Consider the following 23,928-nt stretch of genomic DNA (forward strand, 5'->3'; position numbering starts at 1 on the left):
AGCAGCGGACGCCCAGAGAAGAACCTGGGGATGTGGGTTGTGCTCGATGTGACCGAGGGACTGAGGGGGCGCAACGTCACGTGCGACAATTTCTTCACCTCCTACGAACTCTCACTCGTAGGAGGTGAAGAAGCTCCTGCTCAGGAACAACACCGTGGTCGGCACGGTTCGAAAGAACAGGCAAGAGCTCGCGTCCAAGCAGAGAGACGTCTTCTCGTCAAAGTTTGCCTTCACGCCCACCGCCACGCTCATGCCCTACCTCCCGAAGAAGAGCAAGAACGTGGTGCTCCTGAGCATGCGCCATTCAGAAGGCGACATTTGCGATCGCGAAGCCCGTCATCATCCTGGACTACAACCGCAACAAAGGCGGTGTGGACAATCTTGACAGGGTGACCGGGGTGGTGAGTAAGCGGAAGAGGCGTCAGATCTGCCCATCGAAGGACTGTAAAACAAGGGCTGTGCGCTGGCATACTGCCCGACGTGTGCGTAATAATCGGGCGAGGCTTAGGGTCCCTCTACCGTTGTCCTCGGGTCAAAACTCTTGTGTGTGGTGTTCGGATGTTGCGTGGGACCTGTTATAGTGTGATTCAATTTGTAATTGTGTTTGCTGTACTTTTTATATGAATCAATTTATTGTAACTGACCATTGATTCGGCTCATTTAGTTGACGGACCTCACGGCAGAGGAAATTCGCCTCGGAGAAGGCCGTTCTTTCCCTAACGGTACTCGCAGGGATGGGACAATCTGTGGCCGGGAGCATCGCTCATATCTTGAATATAATAGATTTTCCGTTTTTATTACATTTTATAACAAAAATTAAGAAAACAAGTAGCACAGTAATTCATAAATGTGATCTAACAAAGGTAAAGGGCGAATAAACATATATATGCTTTGTAATTGGAATGAAGTTAACATCGGTTGAGAATCTAAAATGAAAAACACAAAGATGCAACGGGGTCCCCCTGACCCACGAACACTGGCTGAATGACATAAATAAGAACACTGCACAAGGGCTAAGGGATCGGTGTAATTATTACTAGGGCTTAATGACCCAGCTGGCTGGCAATTTGTGTAATGTATGTGAATAACAAATAAAAGATATACGAAAGCAATGTTCGGTCACTGTTTTTTTTATTGATGTGATGTACAAGGGATACTGTGTTGCCTTTACGGCATTTTCTATTTCATTTTTGTTTAAATAATTGGGTTTATTTCAAGACAGTTATTGGTAAGTTATTGGATTTTCCTGTTCATGGCATGTTAGGACGTCACTTCCGGTTTATTCACTTCCTGGACGGGACTTCCTGTTTAGTCACTTCCGGTTCCGGTACTTCCGGTTAAATGGTGTCTGGTTTCACTAGCTCGGGTTGAGTAACATTTGACAGTGGACCGCATGCTCCAGAATCTGCTCGCATCCACAGGGAAGCATCGTAGAGACAACATGTTGAGACTGTCCCGGATGAACAACCTCCTCCCATCTATTAAGTACCATCATTGATGGAGTCACGGAGAAACCGTGGGATGTCCATCGCGGGGTTCTCTTCTTGAGCTCAGTTGTTCTGAGACACTTTCTTGAAGAAACTCAAGAAACTGGGAATTCTTTAAAAAAAAAAATCTAGTTTTCAACCCTGTTCAGCTTGAAAAGGTGGAAATGCAGCTTTGAAGAAGTAAAGTATAGAAAGCATCTGGTATTAATGAAAATATCATGAAACTTGTAAGGCAGTTGTTCTGAGACACTGCCTTAAAGACACTTGCTTAAAGAAACTATGAATTTATGAATTCTTTAAGAAAATCAAGTTTTCAACTGTGTTCAGCTTGAAAAGGTAGAGATGAAGCTTTGAAGAAGTAAAGTGAAGAAAGCATCAGGTATTCATGAAAATACTATGAAACTTGTAAGGCTGGTGTTCAGAAACAATTTCTTGAAGAAACTCAAGAAACTATGAATTCTTTAAGAAAATCTAGTTTTAAACTATGTTCAACTTGAAAAAGCTTGACAAAAAATGAAAAAGTAAAGAAGAAACATTGCATAGAGTGATATACTTTTATTTTAGCAGCAGTGCTGACAAACATTCATATTCAAAAGTGAGGTGGACTATACAGAAAGAGTGGTTGTTTGGATTAGGGTTAGATGTGAGGCAGGCTCAAAACTTTGGTACATTCTGGTCAGACTGACAAATTGATGGAAATAATATATTGTGTTATAAGAATGGAATATTTGATCATCATTATTCAATTAAACTGAATTTGCACAAAACTTGATCCGGAAATAATTATGTTTTGTAATCTGGTTTCGTCTTTAAATGTGTAAACAAGAAAAACAGTAGGTCCTTGATTTAATCATAATCCGTTTTCATATCTCAGTCATTTTCTGTGAGTACATAATACATTAACTTAAAATAAAATCTTGAATCTTGAAATCTAATTACCTTATTGTATTTTTCACACCAGTACTGTAGTCGGGCAATGGGGATTGTCCACAATTATAAAATAATGTAATTTTCTCTCACTACTATGTCCTCCTTTGTCCAAACTGAAGCAGGTAAGAAATACGGAGACAATCCAGAACTGATAATGCCCAATAATCTGAGCCAGTCCATTATTCTTACGTTAGCTAAAAAGTTACAACTGAGCTGATACATTCATCTCTTCATTTTAGCCATGCTAGTGACATGGATGAAGGGAGGGCAATGTTTGTTGGTTAACCACTTTGGTTCAGTCTGAACTATCTCAATAACTATTGGAAAGTTACTAAGTATTTTTACTTAAATACAATTGTAGGTATTTAACGTTGTACGTGAGTATTTACATTTTCTGCTACTTTATGCTTGTTACTTTTACTCCATTGTATGTAAAACGTAAGTTACTAGTAATTTGCGTATTTACAAAGTATATCAAAATATCCATCCATCATCTGTAACTGTCCCATTAAGAAGGGTCACTGGGGGAACTGGAGCCTTCAATACCAACTGTAATTATACAGTTAGTATTGCAGTACATAAAGTAATTCAGACTAAAATTAGATACATGGTCCCCTCTTCACTGCAACATTAGAATGATTTACATATGCACACATTGTATTCCAATATACTATGTTAATACTTCTTTTTCATGCATGTAACAACTGTGTAACTGGGATTCAAATGAAATAAAGTTAGATTTACAGCCAAATTAGGTAGGATAACATATTTGTCTTCTGACCTGGTCCACCAGATCAGATTCCTCTTTTCCTCTTTTATCATTTTGATTCATTGACACTCGAAAACGTACCTGCAATAGAAAACAGTTGGACCACTTTACCTCTGGTTGTTGCTTGTCAACAACTGTCACTTGTTTATACAATCAAAATAAACGGATAAGATTGCAAAAGTGCCTGTTACTTTCTTACCATCAAAACAATGTCTTTGTAGTAATTTGTAGTAATCTTTGTTATTAAGTGTTGGACAAATATATATGTTTTGCCAGTTGATCCAAATCATACAAAATCACTTCTCACACAATGTGCATCATAAAGTTGGTTACATTCAAATCACAAGATGTCATTAGAAAATCACTTTTTTTTTTAAAGATGAAAATATTGTAAAATGCCAAAACCTTTGTCTGTAGACCAACATTTGCTGTCAAAGTTATGGGGAAAATTCCAAAAACCTCACCAAAAGTTATATCAGGCATTCCTTGAATGACTTAGAGAATTAATTGCATTAGTGGTCAATACTAAAGGCCAAAAAGAGACACTGTACGACAAGAACACAGTTCTGCCATATGTTTGAGGTCCAACCACACTAGAATAAAAAAAGCTGAGTCCACTGAGCTTTTGCAGTGAAGGCAGTGGTTGCTTCTTCTTTGATGTGTACATTTTAAACTTGAACTCTGTTTTTCACGTTCTCTTTGATAACAATCTCAGTCTCCGATTGGCCGAATCCCAACAGTCATGATTCTGGTCCCAAAGGCAGTGTGGGTCTTCATTCATCATCAGGCAGTTTTCATTCACAGAGGTGAAAAGGGTCTTCATTCACAGAGGTGAAAAGGGTGTTACTAAGTAGGTGGGAAATGTGTGCAGATGCAACAAAAAACGTGTTTACAAATGTCCCATGTACAAAAAGGTCAGAGTGCAGCTTCGAAGGTCTTATATCTGTTATAAGATAGCCCATTATAAATTAAACACAACACAGAAATTGGACTTTAATTCCAGCTTTTTCATGGCTACCTCTTTTTTCATGATGATTGAGGTAAACTGAAATTTGGGTAGGTGGACAGATGAGAATCATTCCAGCCCAAATGTGCTGGTCTCCTCCACAGCAGTCAGCATCTTCTCATACAGCATTGAGAAGGACGGGTATGATGGCAGGTCCAGCCGATTGAAACAGGTATGGGCTCTGGAGAGAGACCACAGGGATATTGGACACTGGTCTAAACAGAAAATGTAATGTAACTAGAGTCCTTTTTGCAAAAATCATGCCCTTGCCAAAACTTTTCCTATATGCAGAAATTAAGAGTTTTTTTTTTTCAAAAGCCAGGTATGTACCAAGCACAAGGCCTAACCCTAGTTTTGGCTTCCAATCAAAGGCCAACATGAATACATCCATGTCCATTTTTGGGGTAGTGATACAAGGATGTATTTTATGCCAAACAATATAACACAAAAATAGATGTTGATGATATTAAAAAAACAACTTGATTAAGGAATTCTCTAAATATTGTTATCATATTATTATCATAATATGCAAACACGAGTTATCCTTGTGCAGTTTTTCCTGATCCGATGTGAGGTCCCGGGATAGGGATGTCATGTGTACAGATTGTAAAGCCCTTCGAGGCAAACTTGTATTTGTGATGTTGGGCTATATAAAATAAAGTGAATTGAATTAAATCTTTGTCTATTACATTTTTTCTTTATAATTTTGGAATTTCTTTTAAATGTTGAAAGTTCAACCTCAGCTCCCATATAGGTTTATAATCCAGTGGGAAGGTAAAATACATTAAAACCACAATTTTGATCCCAAAGCCATTACAACATAAAAACACACATTTTATTATCAAAAGTAGAGCCCTGGCTTCAACATTTTAAAATGTTTACCATTTTCCACTAGATTAAGGCTGCGGTCGAATAGTCCAAAAATATTTACCTCCTAACGTCTAACCCTAACCACTTTTTCTTGACCTCTATAAAACGTCACGGGTCAAGGAAAGATGGGAAGGAGAATTTAGTTAGGAAAAGACAACTGCGGTGTTAAGCAAATCCAACTCTACTTTCTACGTATTATAATGCGACGGCAGGCGGATGTTAGTGACGTCGTCGGTCTGCAGCGGTGAAACTACAATGTTCCGAAGATGGTGACACCTAGGTACTTTGTGTCTCGAAACACTAGGTTATTGGTCGGTGCTCCCTCTGTATATGTTTTGATCAATCTTTTGTAGAGAAGTTAGAGAAGCCATTTTGTTTGTTTATTTCCTGAAGTAGAGAGCTAGGCCTAGTTTTGTTTTCTTGATTTCTATTTGTTTGGCACGACCACAAGCTGTCCCCAATCTCTCCCACGTGACCGAACCTTTTCTTTTGTGTTGTGAACCGCCAGCGTCGAATAAATATTGTTTCTTCGTTACTCCTATTTTCTGACTTTGTTTCCTTTATTCTTTGGACTGACCTGTGTTCGTTCCCCCCTTATCCCCTAGACGGAAAAGGGGACGTAACACAATTGGGGGCTCGTCCGGGATCTTTCCCTTGAAAGAGAAAAAGTCAGTCAAGGGGAAAGTCATTTGTAGTTGTACTAGGAGTAACCATGAGTTTTGACTTAGAGGATTTTATTGTAAATCCGAGTTTGGAAAAAGTTGATTCATGCCGCAAAGATGATCTATTGTGTATTGCAGCTCATTTTAACATATCTGTACAGAAGTACATTGTTAAGCGGGAAATGAAAAACCAGGTGTTAGAAAAACTGGTAGAATTAAAGGTCCTAGTAAGTCCTGTTTGTGACGGTGTTCCTTTTGCAGGACCAGGAGTTTCCTCTGTTACCCCTATGGGTGACGCTGCGGAACGTGATGCTCCTCCTGCAACCTTGCCTCTTTTTGACCCTTTTTTCCCAGAGTCCCCTCTATCCAGTGGGAATGCCAAGTTGAAGCTTCGCCTTGCCCGCCTTCAGCTATAGGAAAAGGAGATGGTGCGTACAGCAGATCTTAAATTACAGATACGCAAGCTAGAGATAGAGGCTGAGAAAGAAGTAAAGTTACGGCAGCTTGACATAAAGGCCATGAGAATCTCTGCTGGACAGCGGCCGGCGGACTTCTCTGCACCTTCCCGTACAGTTCCTAACCAACCAGGGTTTGATGTCAGCAAAAACATTGCCTTAGTGCCATCATTTCGTGAGGCCGAAGTTGACTCATACTTCAATGCATTTGAAAGGATTGCTACTGCTCTAGTTTGTCCTAAGGACATGTGGCCAATCCTACTTCAGTGCAAGCTAGTAGGTAAAGCACAGGAGGTTGTGTCATCTCTTTCCTTAGAAGAAAGCTTACGATATAATGTGCTCAAAGAATCAATTTTGGGTGTCTATGAGCTTGTGCCAGAGGCATACAGACAAAAGTTCAGGAACCATAAAAAGACTGGTGAGCAAACTTTTGTGGAGTTTGCTCGAGAAAAAGGCGTACTCTTCGACAAGTGGTGTGTCCAGGTGAGGTCAAAGATCGTTTTGCGTCCCTTCGTCAGTTAATGCTGTTAGAGGATTTCAAGGGTACCTTACCAGAGAAGGTGGTGGTATTCTTAAATGAGCAAAAGGTGACGTCATTGTCTAAAGCAGCCGTGTTGGCCGATGAGTTTGTCCTCACTCATAAGCAAGTGTTTGTGTCTTCCTTTCGCCCAGACAGAGAGGCAGCATCGCGCTCCATGAGACCAGGTTTCGGCCACCCTCCCTTCGACAAGGCTAGGGGACCACCGTCACCACCTCGTGGTGTTCGTGAATGCTTCTATTGTCATAAGAAAGGACATGTCATTTCCGATTGTTTTTCTCTGAAGAGTAAGCAACAGTTTTCGCCTAGCTCACGACAGCCAAAAGGCATGACTTTGATTAGAAGTGTGTCGCCACCAGAAGCTGAACTGTCCTCACCTAAGGAGAATGAACCTGATCAATGTTTCAAACCTTTTTTGTCAGATGGCTTTGTTTCCTATACTGGTGATCCTAAAGATCGACGGCCAGTAAAGATACTGAGGGACACGAGAGGTTCTCAATCGATTATTCGGGAAGGCATCTTGCCCTTGTCATCTGTATCCTCATGTCACTCTAGTGCAGTTGTTCAAGGTGTTGGTATGAGCTTCATACCTGCCCCTTTGCACTTAATTCATGTTCAGTCTCCTCTGGTACGTGGATTATTTAAAGTCACTGTACTACCAGCATTCCCCATTAGAGGGGTAGACTTCATCCTGGGAAATGACTTAGCTGGGGGACAAGTTGTGCCAGTCCCTGAAGTGCTAGACAGCCCTGATTTGAGCTCAGTGTCTGACAACATGACAGAAGTAACTCCAGACATATTTCCAGCTTGTGTGATTACCCTTGTAATCACACAAGGAAATATGGCCTTGACTTGTCTGACTCTTTTCTGGCCACCGAGCAGGTTTCTGAAGCTGATATGACTAGGTCCAAAAGTCAGCCTGAGGTCCAGCCTGCTGATACTGGGTCTTTTCTCACCAGTTCAGAAGGTGTGGGACTGCCGGCTACCAGGAACGAGTACATTGTAGCCCAAAAAGCAGATGCCACCCTGGTAAAATGTCATTCCTCCGTTCTTAGTCAAGAAGAAGCCAAGAAAAAGCAAATGTCCTACTTTCTTGATGATGGTCTGTTAATGCGTCGCTGGACTAGTGGAGTCCCAGAAGAGATGGCTTGGAGTGAGACTTACCAGGTGGTAGTGCCTACATCCTTTCGTTCTCAGATACTGTCTTTAGCTCATGATCACCCGTGGTCAGGACACATGGAGATCACTAAAACTTATGAAAGAGTCCTCCGACACTTCTTTTGGCCGGGACTAAAATCGGAAGTTGTAAGTCATTGTCGTACTTGCCGTGTGTGTCAAGTTGTTGGGAAACCGAATCAAGTGATTCCTCCTGCTCCCCTCTGCCTTATTCCAGTAATGGGTGTGCCGTTTGAAAGGATTATTGTCGATTGTATTGGGCCATTGCCAAAGACAAAAACTGGGAATCAGTTTCTACTAACGATTATGTGTGCTTCCACTAGGTTTCCCGAGGCCATCCCACTACGAAAGATAACTGCTCCAGTTATCACAAAGGCTCTGGTAAAATTCTTTACATTGTTTGGTCTGCCAAAAGTAGTTTAAACGGATCAAGGCACCAACTTCAAATCAAAATCCTTTGCCCACGCACTCAGAACGTTAGACATTAAACATTTAACGTCTAGTCCCTACCATCCAGAAAGCCAAGGTGCACTGGAAAGGTTTCACCAGACCATGAAGTCAATATTACGCAAACACTGTCATGAATCAGAGAGGGATTGGGATGACAGTGTGCCACTAGTTATGTTCGCTACCCGCAAGGCTGTACAGGAGTCCCTAGGTTTCAGTCCTGCTGAATTGGTTTTTGGACATGAAGTTAGGGGTCCTTTGAAGGTTCTTAAAGAACAACTGGTCATACCGGAGAAGAAAGTCAGAAGTATTCCCGACTACGTCAACAAACTCAGGGATCGCCTCCACCTAGCCTGTTCTTTAGCTAGGGAGGCCCTGACCTCTTCCCAGGCGCGGATGAAGAAGAGGTATGACCAGAGATCGGTCACAAATTTGTTTACGCTAGTTGACAGGGTTTTGATTCTTTTGCCTGTACCTGGTTCTGCACTCTCGACTAAGATTTCCGGTCCTTATGTTGTAGAGAAGAAGCTCAGTGAAACAAATTATGTGATTCAAACTCCAGACCGCAGGCGAAGAAACAGAGTATGCCATGTGAACATGATGAAAAGGTACCACAACCGAGAAGTTGACCCAGGGTCAGCCGAGGCCCAGGAGTTAACAGCCGTCTCACCTGTGGCAACCATTTCAGTGGTGAACTCTTCTGCTGATGGTGATGAAGATGGGTTGGTGATGCGTAATGCTACCCCACAGGGGGCAAGGTTAAGTAATACTGAGGTATTGTCCCAATTGCCCCACTACTTGTCTCATCTCCCTGTAGAGCAGAGCAATGATGTTATGGAACTTATTTGTGAGTTTCCATGTCTGTTCAATGACATTCCCTCCCAAACGTCTGTCATATCACATGACATTGTCTTGACTAACCCTATACCAATCAAGCAGCATGCCTATAGGGTCAACCCGGTTAAGAGGGAAGTCATGAAAAAGGAGGTTGAGTATCTGTTGCAGAACGGCTTTGCAGTGCCAAGTTCCAGTCCATGGAGCTCCCCCTGTCTCCTGGATACCAAGTCTGATGGGAGCCTCAGGTTTTGTCCTGACTTCCGCAAGGTAAATGCTGTAACTGTCCCAGATGCACTTCCGTTACCCCTAATGGATGACTGTATTAATTGGTCCTGCAACATATGTGAGCAAACTTGACATGTTGAAGGGATATTGGCAAGTTCCTTTAACCACAATCAACGCCGCATGCTTCGCAAATTTCAGCCTTTGCAACCCCTGACAGTTTCCTCCAGTACACAGTTATGCCATTTGGTATGTGTAACGCTCCTGCTACTTTTCAAAGGCTAATAAATACTGTACTAGGAGATGTTCCGAACTGTAAAGCGTACTTAGACGATATTGTTGTCTATACTAATGATTGGATTGGTCAAATGGCTACGTTGAGAGAGGTTTTCAACAGTCTTTCTGCCGCATCCCTAACACTCAATCTTGCCAAATGTGAGTTTGGAAAAGGAACTGTTCTCTATCTTGGTCAGCAGGTGCGGTCGGCGCTGGCGCAGTTCTTCTGCAAGAGGATGACCAGGGCATCGGTCATCCTGTGAGTTACTTCTCACGGAAGTTCAACAAGCATCAGCTTAAATACTCCACCATAGAGAAAGAGGCTCTGGCAATGTTGTTTGCCCTACAGCATTTTGAGGTTTATCTTGGGTTAAGTGCGAAACCGATTCACGTTTTCATCGATCATAACCCGCTTGTCTTTCTTTCCGGAATGCGAAACCACAATCAACGCCTTATGCGTTGGTCCCTGATCGTCCAGGACTACAACCTACAAATATGCCATAAAAAGGGCTCTGAAAATATTCTTGCTGATGTTACGTGTCAGTGTTGTGTTCTCCCCTCCCCTCTTCTTTTCCCCCACAGGGTCCTATTGGCTAATTGGTTGCCACCTGTGAAGGCCAATCAGCGAGACGGTCGGCCATTTTAAAAGGAGGAGGTCGGAAGAGTTCGGGGCGGATTTTGTTTGTTCATTCTTGAATGCACACTGACACTGCTAGGTGGAAGGTTTGTGGTGAGAGGTTGAGGGCAGTAGGTAAGTTTGGGGTACCCTGGACACTGGTGCAGACACGTAGGTACTTTGTGTCTAGAAACATTAAGTTATTGGTCGGTGCTCCCTCTATATGTTTTGATCAATCTTTTGTAGAGAAGTTAGAGAAGCCATTTTGTTTGTTTATTTCCTGAGGTAGAGAGCTAGGCCTAGTTTTGTTTTCTTGATTTCTATTTGTTTGGCACGACCACAAGCTGTCCCCAATCTCTCCCACGTGACAGAACCTTTTCTTTTGTGTTGTGAACCGCCAGCGTCGAATAAATATTGTTTTTTCGTTACTCCTATTTTTCTGACTTTGTTTCCTTTATTCTTTGGACTGACCTGTGTTCGTTCCCCCCTTATCCCCTAGACGGAAAAGGGGACGTAACAATGGACTACAAAAAAGCGCATTAGATACTTTGTCCGTGTCATGAACAACCTTGTTAATGACCCAACATAACCTCAAACTGTTTGAGTCCCTTCCTTCTGGCAGAAGGTTGAGGTCCATCAGGACCAAGACCTCACGCCACACCAACAGTTTTTTCCCGTCGGCAGTTGGGCTCATAAACAGAGCCCGGGTCCCCCACTGACTGATTCTGTCACCCCAGGACTATTTTTCGGACTATTTTTCTTTCTTTTCTTTCTTCTTACCGGTCACTCCCCTGCACACTTCATATTTAAACACTCATGCCACTTAACATACACTTTAACTTAAACACACATGTCATTTTAACATACACTTACATTAATGTTCATGTTTGTCTGAGCACTTGATTTAAATATCATTGCACTGTTGTTTGTTGTTTGTCTTGTCTAACGTTTCATGTATGCACCTTCCGCCTGGCAAAATTCCTCGTTTGTGTAAACATTCCTGGCAATAAACGGCTTCTGATTCTGATAAAGTAACACTATGATGTTACTTTATGCTTCCATTAGAAAAGTCTAACGAAGCAGAAATGTCACGAACGTAAGCCCAACATAACCTCCTTGGTTATACAGTGTATACATAACTGACTGTTCACTTGTTACTCATTCTTTCTACTGTTTTACTCAAGTAATTATTCTGATGACTACTTCCTTCTTTGACACTCTAGCCTAATTAAATTAATTCCAAATCAATTAGACTCCAAAATCACAGTAAAAATGATGAGGGCATGAAATTATGATCAAAATTAAACCGTGCGTAAACCGTATTTACCTGGGCAGTGCGGTGACCTTCCCCCACTTCTCCACACAAAACCTGCGGGGTCCATTGCTGCCTCGCAGAGAAGCAAAGCCCTCGTAAGGAATGCTGGATGTCCCGGTCACAAACTGAAGAAGCAGATAGGAAGGTAGAGGGACAGACAAGGAAAACAAGATGAAGAAGGCGTAAGATAGAAATATCGCTGTTGCACAACCCTTTTTCTGTTTCTTTCAAACACACACACACACCTACCTGCAGAAGCCGTAGTCTCTGTTCATTGTTGAACCTCTCCACTGCTGCCCAGAACCACCGGATCACAATATGGTTGTCATGGTAACCTACAAATAACGCAGCATGTCATGTAACTATGACTATGGATCATAATGTATAAAGCCTGAGAACCTAAGAAGCCTTGGATGGCTATCCAACCCCCTCTGCACCACCAGGCTCATGCACAGCTTCCTCAATCCCCGTTTCATTAAAGATTATTCATTTTGCAATTACTCAATACCACATCATAATTGTATTACATTTTTTATATACTTTACATTGTATCCATATATTTATATTTGACTATTTTAAGTTTTGAGATCATCATCCACTTGTTTTTAATGAATTGTGGAATGAGCACAGGATTACGATTTAAGACTGTGTCTATGACAAAAAATAACTTGAATTTTAACCATAATGAAGATATTCCCCCGAGAGAACAGTAGGCACATCAAAGAGGGGTAGGGAATATCCTTGATGTAATAATCTGGTTTTGCGCTTGTTGGGCCTTTGGTTAATTTGGGTGTACATAAAAGAATGTATGTGGTGAAAAAAACAATGACACATCACGAATATATATATATATATATATATGAATTGTATTAATGAGATGTCCTTATGTACTTTTTTTTGCATTGAATCATACGGGGATGTTTGCTCACGACTTATGTTCTGTATTAATAATACCAATGTTCAAAAATAACTTAAAGGTTTAAAGTGAATCTTTTCTTCCGTACCTCCCCTGTACTCTGTGTTGTTCCTCCAATCTGATAAGTCAATTTCAGCTGTGCCGGCGATCACCAACTCCAGTTCCCTTGCGTCAAACACCGATACTAGCCTGGCATCCACCACCTAGCGCGCACACACACACACACACACACACACACACACACACACACACACACACACACACACAGGAGGTGAATAAAGTATAAAATGCCAAGAATAAAGGAAACGAAACGTCACTGGAGTATAAGATATAGTTTCTTTAAGTATTTAGCCTAAGAAAAAATAAATGTTATACTTATAGGAACTTGACAGATTGTTAAAAATAGAGTATGTCAAACCAATTCGATACCTCGTAGAAACCTCTGACCAGGCTGTCAGTCTGTTGCACCACTCCTCTCTCTATCCTCCACTTCACCATACGCTCAATGTATTCTTTTTTGTTCTTCTCCGATACTGGGATGTTGGCTCCACCGGGCTTCAGTTCTCTTTCTGTTATCTGAAGAGAAGAGAGCACACGAGCAAAAGAACTGAAATATTGTTTTTCCCTTAAGACAGCAAAAACAATCTCAGTTCATCCTCTTATCTCTTGCCACAAAATAGACCCCATTCTGACATATTGTTGTGGGATGATCATAGGTGTAAGCAGAATAACTCTCTGCACATGTTAGCTAACGCTGGCGAGCAGGTTTTGTTTACTCGTTATCACTTCAGCTTAATAATTCAAAAAGTTAGAAATATGAAAGCTCTTAGCCATCGTGTCCTTAAAGACCTGAACATTTTGATAGCTGAACAGTTTCTGTAGTTGAAAATATGGATAACAATAATTGGACTGCTGAAGCATTCCAACTAACTAGAAAATGCTAAATCCTTGCAGTTCAAATGTATAACTATGAAAGCAAAACTGCCTTATCTAAATAATCCAAGAGATGAATTACAATCCCGGAAAAGAGAGACAATTTCGTTCTCTGTCACTCTGTGTGTTGACCTTGTTGAATCTATGCTACGAAGAATTATGGCAGTTCTGAAGGCAAAAGGTGGTCCAACCTGGTGTTGGACCACCACCTAATAAAGTGTCCGGTGAGTTTAGTTTAGCCAAATAGCAACATTTTCTCTTAAACCACCTCTGAACTTAACACCGTGCTTACACCATGATGTAATGGTTCATTCATTTCGTTTTCATTCGTTTTTCCTGATCCGATGTGAGGTCCCAGGACAGGGATGCCGTATGTGTACAGATTGTAAAGCCCTCCGAGGCAAATTTGTAATTTTGTGCTATAAAAAATAAAATAAACTGAACCTAACCTGTCCGAAGACCTCTTCATTGACTGTGAAGGTAAGGTCCAGCATTTCTTCTATGTCGTTGTCCTTCATCCACTGAAGGGACTGGTGAAACTCCTCATCCAGGTACTCTAGGTCACTCAGGTCACAGGGACTACATGGGGACAAATGCAGGTGAGAATGTAGCACCAATGACTTTAAAAAAATGAATAATGATAACAGAATGTATGCAGCTAGCATGGTATCTGGTGCTCATGGTGAACAAAAACATAGATAGTAGCACATAAAGATAATAAAAAGCAATCTATCACACAATGAAGGTTAGAGAGGTGATATGTTGTCAAGATATTGTTGTCATAGAAAGCGCTCAGAGCACTTTTTCAATGGAACACTGGGATGAAGTGGTTTAGACAGGCCCTAAAATCTAACTTTATAAACAGATCAGATTCCCACCCTAGCGGCGGAAGACTGAGCGATTGTTATATAAAACTGTAAATCATAGCTTCTTTTATGAAAAAAAGACCCAAACTGTTGTATTTGAGTGTATTGAACACCATAAGTAATACAAGTGAAATTGAATTTTTTCATGTACCAAACCATAGTACATGAAAAAATTCAAATGTGCCCCAATGCAAAGTCCTCATCTGAATTTTCTCTGTACTAAACCCTCTCTAACTTTGTTCTGCTTCACTTTATCAGTCAACCTTTGCAATTTTATTGATTATGCAATTTTCGAGGAAAGGGCCAAAAAGTGGATGGGTTTTTAAAATCAGTCTAATCAGTCGAAAAAAAATAATTCACTGTTTGTGCATACATATATGCATCTGTGCTTTGAATACACATACATGCGCAGTAGGCCTTTATAGAAGGGTCTGGTGAAGAAGGCATCCAGCAGGTATTGGTGGATCAGAGCCAAACCCAGAATACGACCACTGAACCGGAACCTGAAACCCACACACAGTAACAAAGTTAAAGTAATCAGGATACGAAAGATCAAATCGGATCTTTCATTGGCTGTTTTATATATATATGTGTGTGTGTGTGTGTGTGTGTGTGTGTGTGTGTGTGTGTGTGTGTGTGTGTGTGTGTGTGTGTGTGTGTGTGTGTGTGTACAGTGAACCTCACCATTCGTGGTGATTGTCTACAAAAGCGGACATTGGGCTGATCTGGACGGTGTAAGTGTCGTTTGCAGAGTATTCAAACAGACCATAATAAGGGTTGAAAAGCTCCCTGGAAACCAAGAAGAAGAACTCTCTGGAAGGCCCGCTGTAGTCCAACCTACAACACATATTCAGATAAATAAAATAAATTGTCATACGTGTTCAAATAATTGAGAGCTTTATTTGCTGAGCTGGTAATACAAGTTCAATACAGACCAGAGCCTGATAATGTATTCTAACAGGGAATGCAGCCTAATGCTGCATTCACACCAAACGCAAAGCAAACATTTTGTCAAGCAAGAAATTAACACCATGCTGTGTCGCAAAAGCTTATGTGTTGCAGTACCCCAGAATAATTCAGCCAAACTAAGACTTGCTATATACAATGAATACAGCTCGGTGAAACGCATCCGAATATTGTAACCTGACTCTCGAAATCGACTAGAACACTTGTGGGAAATGTTTTGAATGAATTATGCCCTTGTATTCCTCTCCTCCCATATACTCACCCCTCCTCCCCAACAAAGCTGACGTAGAGCTTGCTGCGCTGCAGGTCTTTACGGGAATAGCACATGATCTGGTTGAAGGCATCTTCCAGCAGATGGTTACGACGGATGATCAACCTGAGACACAAACACAAGCAAGCAATGAATGGACAGACAGAATAAGCACAAAGAAGAGAAGAAGACACAGATCTCTTCATTCCACCTACTTTAGCTTCCCTGGTCCTTGGCCGTAGCCTTTAGTTTCCAGTTTCCTGTAGAAGTTGCGCAGTTTGGCCTCAAAGTCTCTCTTATAGGGTGCTGGAGCTCTAGCGTTAGCCCTCTGGGTACCTACAGGTAGAGAGAAAGCTTTGTATGAAACACTGCATGGTATGAGAAACCAATGTAATGCATTCAAGCTGTAGTTGAACAAGATTATATTCAAAACCACCTGCTCCCAGTACACCTCAACCAGTGCGTTGTCGTCAAAGAAAGTTTACAAAACCCAGCTGGTTCTTGGATCACTTGCTGCTCTTTTTTATTCACCGTTTTCTTTAAAGAGCGAAGATGTCCAGAAACTGAATTAAATTTCAAATGATCTCCTCCTTTAGCCACTCTCACTCCTCTCTCTGTTCTCCTCTATGCTGTTCAGTTAGTTGGTTCCCAATCTCATTTATCTCTTCACTTTCTCACCTTCTTTTCCTGTCAGGGTGGGAAGGGGCTTATTCTGTAATCTACTTTCTTTTTGCCCTTTCTGCTACACAATTCAATTTTCTCCATGAACAAAACCACACGTTGCATATTATGTTGCTTATTATGTCTTTAGTGACTTTAGAACAGGGGTGTCAAACTAATTTTAGTTAAGGGGCCACATACTGCCCATGTTGATTTCAAGTGGGCCGGACCAGTAAAATCACAGCATAATAATGCATACATAACGACAATATTTCTAAATCATTGGTGAAGGTTTTTGGATGATAAACCCTATTTTAAGGTCTTTCTACAATAAACTAGAAACATAAAGACCAAAAATTCTGACATCAGCCCACTGTTTATCTGCCTGGGCTCTCCTCTGCAGATTCCCTCGCTTTGTGATGCGTTTGTGATGCCACTTTCAAGACGGGATCCATTTTTAACGACTTGCAACACAATGCCTCCTGGTGCAAAATACAGTTAAATGCCCAACAACATTATCCTCCATTTGCAGCTTGTACTTTCTCCCTGAATTTCATCACAAAGCCTGTTTTTCTCCCGATCATTGATGGTGCACCGTCTGTAGCCCCACTGACAGCACTGGTCCAGTCCACTCAGACCCGGTCCAGCGCTGAGAGGGGGCAAGCTCAAATTGCGGCACCGGCATCTTGTACAGGCACTTCCTGTGGCACTGCTCAGTTGCCACAGTGCTGGAGGCACCTGCCGCGGTGCTGGAGGGAGGTGCCGCGGTGCCGGAGGCAGATGCCACTGTTCCGGAAGCTGCCACTACTTTAGAGGCAGCATTTCCGGTGGCACGTCTCATGCGCTGCGAGCTGCCACTACTTTAGAGGCAGCATTTCCGGTGGCACGTCTCATGCGCTGCGAGCTGCCACTACTTTAGAGGCAGCATTTCCGATGGCACGTCTCGTGCGCTGCGAGCTGCCACTACTTTAGAGGCAGCATTTCCGATGGCACGTCTCAGGTGGCGGGGCACTTACGAGTTGCCACTAGTTTTTGAGGCATCTGCCTGTGTTAGAGAGAGCGGTGCCGCAACTTGCTTAAGGTCCTGGAAGGTATATATTATCAGAGCTACCAACTCTCACGGTTTCGCCGTGTGACACATGCTTTTGCATGTTTTCACACGCACTCACGCCACACAACCAATTTCTCAGTTCCTTCCAGCGCGCGTTCCTTCCAGCATGAGCTCGTTCCAGACGCGTTCGTTCCAGACGCGTTCGTTCCAGACGCGTTCGTTCCAGACGCGTTCGTTCCAGACGCGCGTTCTACCCAGCTTTTGATCTTTTTCTAATACCTAATTTTTTGTTATTTTATTTATGTGTTGATCTATTGTTTTGCTTTAAAAGGCTACTGTTCAAGCACTTTATTTGTTGCACTTTTTTGTTTGATAATGAAAAATATTTTTCCCTAACTAATCTAATTGTGTCATTTTTTGCTGAACATAAATCACTAAGTGCTCTTAAGAATACACGTATTAACAATATAGGTTAGGTTTCAGTTAAGAATTAGTTGAATACCATTGTAATCAAAATGTCAATCAACCTACCTTGGTCAAATCTTAAACACAGGTCTATTAATTAGGCTATATTGTGGTACATAGACAGTCATTGAGGCACAACAATTGTTTTCTGGTTGAATGTTTAGCTCAAGTCTAGAAGGCCGCTGTGGCAGGTATTTGTGGCCACAGCTGTCATCGCTGCAGAATAGATTCAGAAGATGTTTTGGCAACTGCCTGCCACTATTTGTGGCTTCTGGTGAGATGCACAGATGCACAGTTTAAGGATGTCAGTCGTTTTGCATTCATTTGCAAGGTTCTTTATCATTATTTTTAACAAGGCATCCAATACACGTACATTGTACATTGTCCCTCTTGAACAAATAAAAAGAAAATAAATACAGTTTGTAACAAAGGGAAAATTAAGAGCACAGAACAGCCCTTTCCCTCCCTGACAGAGAAAAGAGGGTGGTGCCAAAGAGGCAATCTAGGAATGGTCAAATATAATTTGACCATTTATATTGAAGACTGGGTGGAGACTGGGCGCCCAACGCCTACCTTTACCGGTTTGAAGGGAAACCTACACTACAGAAGATATACACATCAATGTTCAACGACAAATCTGGTAATTTAAATATTGATTGATTATGTAAATAGTGTTTGTCATAAAACGTAGCTCATGGACATATCATATAATTCAAGCTCTCTATACACTTTCATAGACTGTATCAGATGATTCATAACAAGGCGATGTTATATTATGTACGGGCAATTTCTTTCACCAGGGCAACTCAAGGTTGTGATTCCATCCACACCTACTGTCCGCTGTACTGTTGAGAGTGTTGGAGGGAGACACTGAGCCCCATTAGAAGCCCATTGGTAGTAATGCTTAAGAAGATTAAAAAGAAAGACCAATTAAAAAAATAACTTATAGAAATATAATAAATAAAAGTAAATATTTACTGTTGTTACAGTAAATATTTAAAAAAAATGTAAACAAATGTCATTATCAGTACATTCAGTCATAAAAGACAATGACAAATAAGCATATTCAAATGTGGAACATGAACTAATAATGTTTGATTTCATATAATTTACAGGGTGGCAGTGCACATATCATTAATATTACTACTACTAATTATTATTAGTTCTGTTACAGTAGGATATTATGGATTGTATTAATAATAATAATAATAATAATAAAAACAAGCTTGAAAGTCTGTCTGTTGAGTTTAAACCAATGAATAAAAACCTACCTAAAATGTGTATTTCTTCTGATCCAGAGAGATTAAATTAAAAAGATAGATTAAATTAATGAATGCATTATTTAAAGACAGATAAAGACTTTGTACATAACTTGTAAATGTATACCAGTCTTATTTCTCAATTACAGCACAGTCAATTAGTTGTGTTGGTCTGATTTAGTAAGGAGTTAAAAAAAATGAATGGCTTGATTAAAATTGGACATGGAAAGAGTAAGTAATTTGTACCCTACATGTCACACATATTGTTGCGACGCAACAATAACTAATTTTTATATTGACCCAAGTCTACTTTATGATAGAAAGAATTTGGTTTATAAGCAATTAGAAGGGTTTTGCATCTCTCCTTTTACTCATTTGAGTTACCCTATCAACTCCTGATGTACTCCAAAGAGCACATCCTGGGCTTTCCATTGATACCACATGGGTAGGGGTGGGATGATGAGAACTTCCTCTTTCTTTCGACACAAGATCAGCCAGCACATTTTATGGAAAGTCAAAGGGTAAGTCAAATATTGCTGACTTATTGTCTTTTTTACTATGATATTCATATATCATAGTACATGTCAGGAATTATATATTTAGTTCTGAAGCATTTCTGTTATTTGTTTATTTAAATAATAGTCCTTTATTTAATGACTCAACATTGTTGTCGGAGACAGAACTCAAGCATAAAGGATGCTGTACCAGATAGTTGAGGGAGAATCAGATTTGGAGCTTTCAGATGATGAGAGAGCTGAGGATGAGTTTGAGTCTGGTGAGGAAGAAGAGGAAGAAAATACAGGAGGCTCAGATGAGCAGACAGACTCAGAGACAGACAAGGATGAGCAGGAACGACATAGTCCTTTGTGGGCCAGAAGTAGCACGAAGGCTGATGTTTTATCCCAATGATGCACTACGACCTGACTGCATTTAATCTAAATAGATTTGTGTGAGGTTTAAATATTATTCATGTTATTAGCTTTCATTTAATGGTGTTATTTTCCATCATAATAGATTCACACCTGTTCTACCTGGGCTTCCATACTGTCAAGATGACTCTACAACCCGTGCAGACTGGAGTCCAATTCAGTACTTTTTCAAGTACATTGACATTGTTTTATAATCCAGTTGAATGTATTATTGGTTTAATATCACTCTATAGGCATAATTTGTGAGTTTTCTTATCTTCTATATGAACGGCTATGCTAACGAATTACATTGCAAAGTGGAATTATAAATTCAGAAAAAAAACATTTTAAAAGAGAAACAGAGGCCTCATGTGTTTACTCCTGACAAAAGCGCTCACACAAAGGTAAACTCCCTCTTGTGGCCAAATGGGTCAATAACACTCATCTTCAATATGTGCAGAAATACTGGGTTCAGAAGGAAACCTTGCAAATGAATGCAAAAACCCCTTGATGGAAATGCTACTTCCAGGGAGTACAAGATTGACTACTGACATCCTTAAACTATGCATCTGGGCATCTCACCAGATGCCACAAATAGTTGTTTTTCTTTGTATTTGATTATTGTTTATTCAAGTGTAAAAATATTGTACATGGTTGTGGCAAGCTGCCACAAAAACTAGTGGCACCTCTAGTTACCACTAGTTGTTGTGGCAGCTTGCCACAAAAACTAGTGGCACCTCTAGTTGCCACTAGTTGTTGTGGCAGCTTGCCACAAAAACTAGTGGCACCTTTAGTTGCCACTAGTTGTTGTGGCAGCTTGCCACAAAAACTAGTGGCACCTCTAGTTGCCACTAGTTGTTGTGGCAGCTGCCACAAAAATGTGGCAGCTTGCCACAAAAACTAGTGGCAACTAGAGGTGCCACAGGAAGTGCCTATACGAGGTGCCGGTGCCACGATTTGAGCTTGCTCCTACTGCCAGCGCTTCAACGAGAGCACTAAAAATGTAATTGGCTGTAGTGGTGTCTGTCATGGGTATCAACTCAAGGAACTCCTCGGGGACCGCCAAAATCTCATCAACACCACGAATGAATACGGCCAGTTGCACAATATCTTTAGTAATGTCAGTGCTCCAATCAATTCTAGAATTTTATAATTCTAAAATGGAATTCTATAATTCTAAAATGGAATTTTATAATTCTAGAATGGAATTTCAGAATGGATTTTTAGAATGGAATTTTAGAATTCTAGAATGGAATTTCAGAATGGAATTTCAGAATTCTAGAATGGAATTTCAGAATGGAATTTCAGAATTCTAGAATGACATTTTACAATGGAATTTTAGAATTCTAGAATGACATTTACAATGGAATTTTAGAATGGAATTTTAGAATTCTAGAATGGAATTTTAGAATGAAATTTTAGAATTCTCGAATGGAATTTTAGAATTAAAGAATGGAATTGCAATTTTAACAATTATCGCGCGGGCCGGACTGGACCCCCTGGCGGGCCGTGTGTTTGATACCTCTACTTTAGAAGGTTGATGTGCAAGAACCGAGAGTCTCCGCAGGGAGTGAATCCAATTGTATTTATTAAAGAATAGCTATTGGCCTTGATACCGATAAAATAAAACGTCTGTGTGTGACTTGTTTCTCAATCACTTACCAGGCGAGTTCTGTGGTGAGGAGACAGGGGATCCCCGAGGTGACTGGCAGTAGCTTGGGTGAAGTAAGGCATGAGGAGGCACATAGGACATTACTTCATCTTCAAACAGACTGCGGAGGGGAGAGACGGAGCAAAGAAGAAACTAAATGACTTCAATAGAGTGACTAAAGTTGAAAGAGAGAAAGGAAGGAAATACATTAAGGGGGAAGTCTGGAAGTAAAGAGGGAAGGTGATACACAGTTGATACAATTAGACATGTAAAGGAGATAGACAAGGAAGTACATGGAAAAAATAGAAAGACTAGCATAGGATACAAAAAATAGCAATGGAATATGGTACCAAATATCGGGGAGGGATGTAGAGACTGATGGAAGGAAGCAGGTCTCACCTTAGTAGCATGACAAGATCAGCATCACCTGACAGCCTGGCCAATCCTGACCCTCCATCTGTGCGTATGAGTTGCACCTTCTCTCTAATGTCACAGCAATAATACAATGAAACAGATGCTGAGGACTTGAGCTTTTTTTCATATTGAAGCTAGACAAATACAGTGCCCTACAGAATTAATGGCACCCTTTAGTAAAAATGAGCACACATGGCACTGGATCTGAGACCATTCCTCCTTCAGATTCTGAGGTCGACGCTTTTCTTCAGCTCATCCCACAGATTTTCTATGGGGTTTTGGTCGGGGGGCTGTGATGGACATGGCAAAACTTTTATTCTATAGTCGCTGAACCATTTTTGTGTAGATTCTGAGGTGTGCTTCGGATCATTGTCCTGACCACGGCCATTTTAAGCTTCCTGGCATGTATCCTAACATTAAACAACATTAAAGATCCGCCACCATACTTCACAGTGGGTGTCTCTCTGTAAGGCTATGTTTCTTTCAAACCCACCTTTGATAGCTCTATTTTGGTCTCATCTGACCCTATAATCCGGTCCCAGTAACGTTTGGCTAACTATAGGCGCTTTAGTTTGTTTTTGACATCGTCACTGTGTTCTTAGGTCTTTCCCATAGGCAAAGGGAATTTGGCCTGTGTCACCTCATATTTATACGCCAGTGAAACAGGAAGTCACGGTTGAGCACTTAAGAGTTCCTATTCAAACAGTTGAACTTAAAAATGTAAAATATGACTAGAAATATACTAGTTAGATTTTAATCATGATATTTTCTAGGGGTGCACACATGTTTTGGAGAAATGTATTTATTCTCAACATATTTTTTTTCTTTAATAATTTTAATTTAATGAAAAGGTAACATTTTGAGTGAAAGACCAAGAGGATAAACAGCAAATACTTTTTTTCAGAGCCTGCTTCGCTCATATGTGCCATAATGTGCTCATATGTGCCATAATGTGCCAATAATTATGGAGGCACTGTAGCTATAATTATGGTTCCTAACAGGCAATGTATCCCCAAAACCCAGAGTTTACCTGTGTTAGCGTGTGTATATACCTGAGTGAATGGTTCCGGTTGAAGTCAGGCTGTCTTTCCTGCAAAATCTCAAAGATGTTTGGTTGTCGAAGAAACGCAACAATCTTCTCATTGTAAGCTGGAAAAAAAGCAGATGCATTTTTTGGTCATCTTTGATCATTTCTGAAGGATTGTGTGTGTTTGTAATTCAATTCAAATTATTTTGTATAGCCCAAAATCACAAATTTGCCTCAGAGGGTTTTACAATCTGTATACAACACATCGGAAAAAGAAAAAAAGAAGAAAAACTCATCTTTAACGGGCAGAAAAAAGGAAGAAACCGTAACCTGTTCAACACTGCCCCGTTTGGCCTCTTTTTCCACGAAAAAGCGTGTTTTTAAAAACGGCACATCCTGCATATCTCCGCAACCACATGGTCGACTAAATTCATTAAATTGGTAAAATACCGTAACTCTTGTGAGATGAGGGCTGTGTTTTTAAAACATTTTTAAATGAACGTTAGGTTGAATTATTTTCGTAAACTCCCTAACTTGCTGTGGCAATTTTAACGTTTCACTAAAACGTTCATAAGTAGCCCTTACAACAGGGGTGTCAAACATACGGCCCGCGGGCAGGATCCGGCCCGCCAGGGGGTCGAGTCCGGCCCGCCGGATAACTGTTAAAATTACACAAAAAAAAACTACCAGAACGGGGCTCAAACCACTGATCTCTGATTCAAAGACAGGCATGCTAACCACTGAGCCAAGAACAGTCGTAATTGATGGGAGCACTGATATTACTAGAGATATTGCTAGACTGGCCATATTCATTCGTGGTGTTGCTGAGACTTTAACGGTCCACGAGGAGTTCCTTGAGTTGATACCCATGACAGACACCACTACAGCGAATTACATTGTTAGCGCTCTCGTTGAAGCGCGGGACCGGGTCTGAGTGGACCGGACCCGTGCTGTCA

At 40.9% G+C, this 23,928-nt stretch overlaps 1 protein-coding gene across 1 annotated transcript in view; it reads right to left on the bottom strand.

Annotated features, from left to right (window-relative positions):
- Positions 1-2,037: 2,037 nt before the first annotated feature.
- Positions 2,038-23,928, bottom strand: part of LOC306752903 (E3 ubiquitin-protein ligase HECW2-like) — a gene marked incomplete at its 5' end in the record, with an annotated part of 62,114 nt that continues 40,223 nt past the window's right edge. Inside the window, 13 exons of the mRNA XM_079236733.1 lie at positions 2,038-4,373; positions 11,619-11,731; positions 11,856-11,941; positions 12,611-12,725; positions 12,952-13,098; positions 13,905-14,034; positions 14,726-14,824; positions 15,006-15,158; positions 15,550-15,663; positions 15,753-15,873; positions 21,543-21,652; positions 21,931-22,014; positions 22,998-23,094. Coding sequence (XP_079092859.1) covers positions 4,262-4,373; positions 11,619-11,731; positions 11,856-11,941; positions 12,611-12,725; positions 12,952-13,098; positions 13,905-14,034; positions 14,726-14,824; positions 15,006-15,158; positions 15,550-15,663; positions 15,753-15,873; positions 21,543-21,652; positions 21,931-22,014; positions 22,998-23,094 — 1,481 coding nt within the window. The 3' untranslated portion in view covers positions 2,038-4,261. The remainder of the gene's footprint in view (positions 4,374-11,618; positions 11,732-11,855; positions 11,942-12,610; positions 12,726-12,951; positions 13,099-13,904; positions 14,035-14,725; positions 14,825-15,005; positions 15,159-15,549; positions 15,664-15,752; positions 15,874-21,542; positions 21,653-21,930; positions 22,015-22,997; positions 23,095-23,928) is intronic.

This window comes from Taurulus bubalis (assembly GCF_910589615.1).
Source record: "Taurulus bubalis genome assembly, chromosome: 21".
Classification (NCBI taxonomy): domain Eukaryota; kingdom Metazoa; phylum Chordata; class Actinopteri; order Perciformes; family Cottidae; genus Taurulus; species Taurulus bubalis.